This window comes from Helianthus annuus, chromosome 11 (assembly GCF_002127325.2).
Source record: "Helianthus annuus cultivar XRQ/B chromosome 11, HanXRQr2.0-SUNRISE, whole genome shotgun sequence".
Classification (NCBI taxonomy): domain Eukaryota; kingdom Viridiplantae; phylum Streptophyta; class Magnoliopsida; order Asterales; family Asteraceae; genus Helianthus; species Helianthus annuus.
In genome coordinates this window covers 121,701,514-121,707,514 of record NC_035443.2, presented here as the reverse complement: position 1 = coordinate 121,707,514, position 6,001 = coordinate 121,701,514, and the positions used below count along the sequence as shown (strand labels likewise).

At 35.5% G+C, this 6,001-nt stretch overlaps 2 protein-coding genes across 2 annotated transcripts; one reads left to right on the top strand and one right to left on the bottom strand.

Annotated features, from left to right (window-relative positions):
• Positions 1–205: 205 nt before the first annotated feature.
• On the bottom strand, positions 206–742 carry LOC110888015 (extensin-like). Its single transcript, XM_022135562.1, has one exon. It carries the CDS (start codon positions 740–742, stop codon positions 206–208), a length of 537 nt encoding a protein of 178 aa, XP_021991254.1.
• Positions 743–4,150: 3,408 nt separating this feature from the next.
• Positions 4,151–5,091, top strand: LOC110888016. Its single transcript, XM_022135563.1, has 2 exons — positions 4,151–4,640; positions 4,760–5,091. The coding sequence occupies exons 1-2, from the start codon at positions 4,151–4,153 to the stop codon at positions 5,089–5,091; spliced, it is 822 nt and encodes a 273-aa protein (XP_021991255.1).
• Positions 5,092–6,001: the final 910 nt, after the last annotated feature.

Below are 6,001 nucleotides of genomic sequence, written 5' to 3'. Positions count from 1 at the left end.
AATAATAACAATAATAATGATAATACTAATAGTTTGTTTGGTATGTGGTAATGGAATGGACGGGGGAATGGAATGGACGAGGTAATGGAATTGATCATTACCATTGCATGTCTTGTTTGGTTACTATGTGAGAATGGAATGAACCATTACTTTTTGTTGTTTGGTATGCGAGAAAAGACGCAGTAATAAAATTGGATGGTTGTGGTCAATGATGGGCGACGATGGTGGGTGGAGACGGCAGCGAGTGCAGACCGCGACGAGTGGTGACAGTGATGGTGGTGGTGGGTGACGGCGAAGGTGGGTGGCGACGGTGGTCAGAAGTGGTAGCGGTGGCGACGGTGGTGGCAGGTGGTAGCGGTGGGTAGTGGTGGTTGATAGCGATGGAGGAGGTGGGTGGCGACGGTGGCGGTGATCGGAGGTGGCGACGGTGGCGGTGATCGGAGGTGGCAGCGGCGATAATCGAAGGTGGGTGGTAGCGGTAATCGGAGGTGACAACGGCGATGGTGGATGGCGGCGACGGCGTTGGCGGTGCCAGGGATGGAGGTGGGTGGCGGCAACGACGGTGGCGGATGTCGGCGGTGGTAGGTGGCGGCAAAGGTGGGTGATGGAGGCGGATGACAGTGGTGGTGGGTGGTGGCAACGATAGTTGGTTGTGGTGTTGACAATAAAGGGTGAGGAGGGAATGAAATAGAAAAAAAAAGAGCGGGGAAGGATGAAATGATTTTGAGGGAATGGAATGCATTTTGGAATGAGCGATTCCTTTCCATTGACCAACCAAACACTCTTTTTTTTATTCCTTCTCAATGGTCCATTCCATTCCACCTCTCATTCCTCCATACTAAACGCTACCTAATAATATATTTTTTTCATTCCTTGAAAGAATGGAAAAAAAAAACACCCACTTAGCAAGGAATGAAAATTGTTATCTGTGGAAAGAGTTACATTCCTTTACAATGCCCAATTCTATTACTACATGATAACCAAACACGTTTATTTTCATTCCATCAAAATGTTCAATTCCATTTCAACGTCTATTCCTTTACACCAAACTTACCTTAAGGACTTTTGTACCAGTTAAAATTTACCTCCTATACCATCTTAGTCAACAATGTTTATTTGTCCTATATAATGATTGATTTTTAATATATGTTTATTTTTTGAAAGGCTAAAAGTTTATTTTGTTAGTGTTTTGGTCAACTTATTTATTTTGTGATTTTTTCCCAGAAGTAAATCTTTCTTCTTTGGGGTAACTTTATAGAAATGTAATGAAGTTTGACAATTGTTACAATTAAGTCACTGAAACTTTTTTTGTCTCTCTAAAGTCACCGAAGTTTCATTTAGCGTTTTAATACTATGTAATTATCAGGTTACTAGGTCACAATGATGATGTGTCAGGTTTTATTATTTTTTAATATTTAATCTTTAATTTGAAATATAAAACATATATAATCACTAGGGAAAAAATATCATATTTTTATTTTAAATTATTATTTTCCTCTTTTCTCTTGTTTCACACAGCACCGACATCTCTCTCCTTTTGTTACTTTTTTCTTTTATTTATTGTCTGTTTGAATGTCTTAACAACACATACATGTTATTTTATTTTTATTATATTCATCAAACATTTATTTAAATTACACCATTAGAATATATTCAACATAAAAATACCTATTTTCTGGATAAATCATTTAAATTATATTTTGATTTTATAAAATCCACCTTATCTAAATAATAACCAATCCAATTAAGCATGAGAAGAAAATAAAAATAAAAGAAATAAAATGATAACCTGGTGACCTGTTAATGACATAGTATTAGAAAACAAACCTAAAATTTAGTTACTTTATAGAGACAAAAAAAGTTTCAGTGACTTAATTGAAACACTAAGCAAACTTTGTTATATTTCTATGGCATTTTCCTTAAATTATAATTACTATTCATTTCAGTTGCTTTTTTAATATATAGTAATAATAATACTAAAATTAATATATATCAAAATTTTTATTATTCATTTTTTACCAATAATTTATTATTATTATTATTATTATTATTATTATTATTATTATTATTATTATTATTATTATTATTGAGTCATTATATTCTTGTCGTTTTTAATACAATTGTGTTTCGTTACATCATTCTTTTTTTTTATCAAATTGTACAAAGTAATGAGTCATTCTATTCACATATGAGTAACCAAACATCACAAAGGAATTGAATGATTCATTTCAATTCATTGTCTATTCCATTATCTCGTCCATTTCATTCAATCATCAATTCTATTACCCCATATCATACCCTAAAAATACAATAGGGTCTACGAATAAACCAGTAAAAATAAAACAAGTGTAAAGTGTGGACAAAACTTAACTAGAGGCTAAAATCTAGCATTTCTTTTTTATTAGTTGTCTAAAAAAGCATCCGCTAAATGATGTGCGGAATTAAATATATTTTTATGAAGACATTTTTGTTCACACAAATTCAGTGTAAAATAATTTTTACCCTATAACTAAATCACACACACTAAAGGTAAGTTTACCCATAAAATACTAATATAATTTGGGGCAAAAACTGGATATCAATCCATGAATGTGGTTTCTCAATACTTAACTTATGTTACTCTAAAGCTTTTTCAATCAACAAGTTTTGTTTTCTAAATTATCATCTGAATCATAAAAACTCTATGTTAACGAAACTCAACAAGATCTATCAAGAATTTGCCTAAACCGAGTATCCACTAATGTTCACGTAACGATCTACAGGAAGTACTAATGATGACATAAACTCTCAAGTAACTAAGTCTCCGTCAAGGTCGTCTAGTTTTCTAATTTATTTGGAAAATTAAAATGAGAAAACACTCTAATCACCTAGAAATCACACTTTTTAAGTCCGTTTGTGAACTTAGTATGAATATTTAAACACAAGTTACTCGTTCGTCAAAACTCCTAACTCGACAATCTAAGGAAATTATTGTGAAAAACATATTAATCGCCTAAATATGTTTTTAACTCGATAATCTCCTAATGTTGTTCTTGATGTGAACCATGAGCATGATCATGCTAGATAACATTTTTGGCCTAAATCATCACTCTTACATAATTTTAACATAGTCTAGAATCCAAATTAACACCCTTATGATCTTTACAAATCTAAGTGCATGACTACATACACATGTTCAAATCTTCATCCAATCTATATTAACAATTGCCATTCGAAGTTTCATGTCCCGAATCCTACTAACTAGTAACAAGATTCAACAATTATCATTCACACATGGGTTTTCTAACATATCATGAGCAAACAATAATCAAACATTCATGGAATTCAACCTTAATCATGCATACGTAGTCCAAGAACAATACTAGAACATTATCATGAAGATTAACATGAACTTGTCATCATAAAGTCTTACAAATTATCACATGAAGAAAAGTAACTACAATGTTTAGTCCATATAGCTCATAGAAACATCTACAAACATGTTTGCTAAACTACCAAAATGCATGGTTAAGATCTAAGAAATTTCAAACCATAAGCAAGGAAGGAAGTAGGATGGTTGATGGATGATGATATTCTTGATGTTGGAAGTTTTCTTAGATGCTTGAAAAATGGATGGAATCACTAATTTTTTTTAGTTAGGATGGTAGGTGAAAAACTCCAAGGGACTCCCCTTCTACTGTGGGTGTTGGTTTTTAAGAAACACAAACATGGTCATGTTGTAGAAAAGTCATGGTTATGTTTGAGGAAAAACAAGATCCGGTCTCTTCATTGGCTCTTCAATCTCCCAAGAGCAAGAATACCTTAATGGACTGGGTTTAATATTGATTCTAGGAGCAAAGGTGGAACATGGTTAGGGCATACGGAGTGGAACTCGGTGAAGCTCGGCAAACTAGTTTGCCGATCGGCAAACACTGCCGCCAACCTTTTGGCGATGCGGCAAACTTGCTCAATCGGTAAAGGTTTACCGAGTCGGGAAGATGATTTTGAAACGTGGGGGGGCCACCTCCAACGGTAATATTACCGTTTAAAAAAAAAATTTTTAAATTAAACTATATATAACACAATAAACCATTTAACCATATACCTTCAAATTTATACTCAAACAAACCAAAAAATACCACCAATTCCTTCTAAAAGTTTACCATACAAAATGGCGGATGAACTCCCGTTATGGTTCCCACCCATGAGTAGCGACGATTCATCCGATAGTAGCATTCTTTTTTTTCAAAATCTCATCGAAGAAGCCGAACTTCAAGATACCGGCACGTCTAACCGAAGGAGATATATTGAACGTCAACGTGAGGAGGGGCATGAGACACTCATGGCGGATTATTTTGTCGAAGACCCGAAGTACAACGAAGATATCTTTCGGCATAGGTTCCGTATGTCGAAACGTTTGTTTCTAAAAATTGTGTCCGATGTGGAAGAGAACGACCCGTGGTTTGTAGAGGCCCCCGATGCGCGAGGTAGGAAGGGCTTTACGCCCTTGCAAAAGGTGACATCGGCTATTAAACAGCTCGCAACTGGAAACACTCCAGACGAGAACGACGAGTACTTGCATATGGCCGAAAGAACTTCCCGCGAGTGCCTAGAATATTTTTGTGACACGGTTTGCAAAATATATGGTCCAGAGTTCTTACGTAGACCGACAAGCCACGACATGCACTTTTATACCAAGCTCATGAGGAAAAACATCACCTTCCAGGTATGTTCGGTAGCCTTGATTGCACCCATTTCGTTTGGCGTTTTTGTCCGACAGAGTATCGAGGCCAATATATGCGAGGAGATCATAGATACCCGACTGTTATGCTCGAAGCGGTTGCTTCTCAAGACTTATGGTTTTGGCATGCTTTTGCCGGTCCACCCGGTTCTCAAAACGATATCAATGTTCTACAACAGTCTCCGTTATTTTTAACGGACCGAAATGGAACCGCGCCAAAATGTCCATTTTACGTTAACAACCATTTATACAAACGTGGTTATTTGCTCGTGGATGGAATCTACCCTTCGTGGTCCGTGTTTGTGAAGTCGATCCCTTACCCTCACGAAGTAAACGAAAAGAAATTCAAGAGGCAACATGAGGCGGCATGAAAAGACGTCGAACGGGCTTTTGGTGTTTTAAAGGGGAAATGGGGTGTATTGAGTCGACCGATGCGAGCAAGATCGGTTAAAAAAATTAGGAATGTCGTGTACACGTGTATTATTTTACACAACATGATTTTGAAAGATGATGGAAAGGCCATAGCACCGATGCACATTCGGGATCCTCCGGTCGAGCCGGTTCTAGACGATACGGTGCTGGGCGAGTTGATGAATGAAGACACCCATTGGAGACTCAAACACGATCTCGTAGATCATCTCGCATGTGAAGATTTACCCCATCTTTTGGTCGATTCCGACGAAGACTAGTTTAAATTGTTTCATGTTAATGTAATTTTATTGTTTTTTAATTTAGTGTAACTTTGATGTTTTTAATTTAATTTATGAAACTTTATTGTTTTTTAATTTAATGTATATATCCTAAATTTATTTATATTAAATAAAATATTGCAAAAAAAAAATAATAAAAGTTTACCACTTCAGCAAGTGTTTAAACCATTGTCAAAACTTTTCAGCAAAGTTTAAACACTTTTACCTAATTGACATGGCGCGCTCTGATTGGTCGGTTTTTTGGTTTGCCACTTTAAAGTGTTTAACCACTCCTTATACCCTTATGTCTAAGAAAAGCACGAATGTATGATCTGATATGAGAAAATGCTTCCTTTTTTGAACATGATCATTTCATTGTGAGAACATTGTCATGTCTTAAAATAATATGCTAGAATCTTCAATTCTTTTTATTAGTATCATTACAAAATTCTTGTAGTTCACCAACAAACCCTGAAAATTCACAAATCAATAAATAAGCGCCAAATTTTGTGAAATCTCCAATAAATATATCTAAAATAGGGATAAAATGGTGCTACAAAGATGTGTAAGCACATCACTATATCTTACTAAA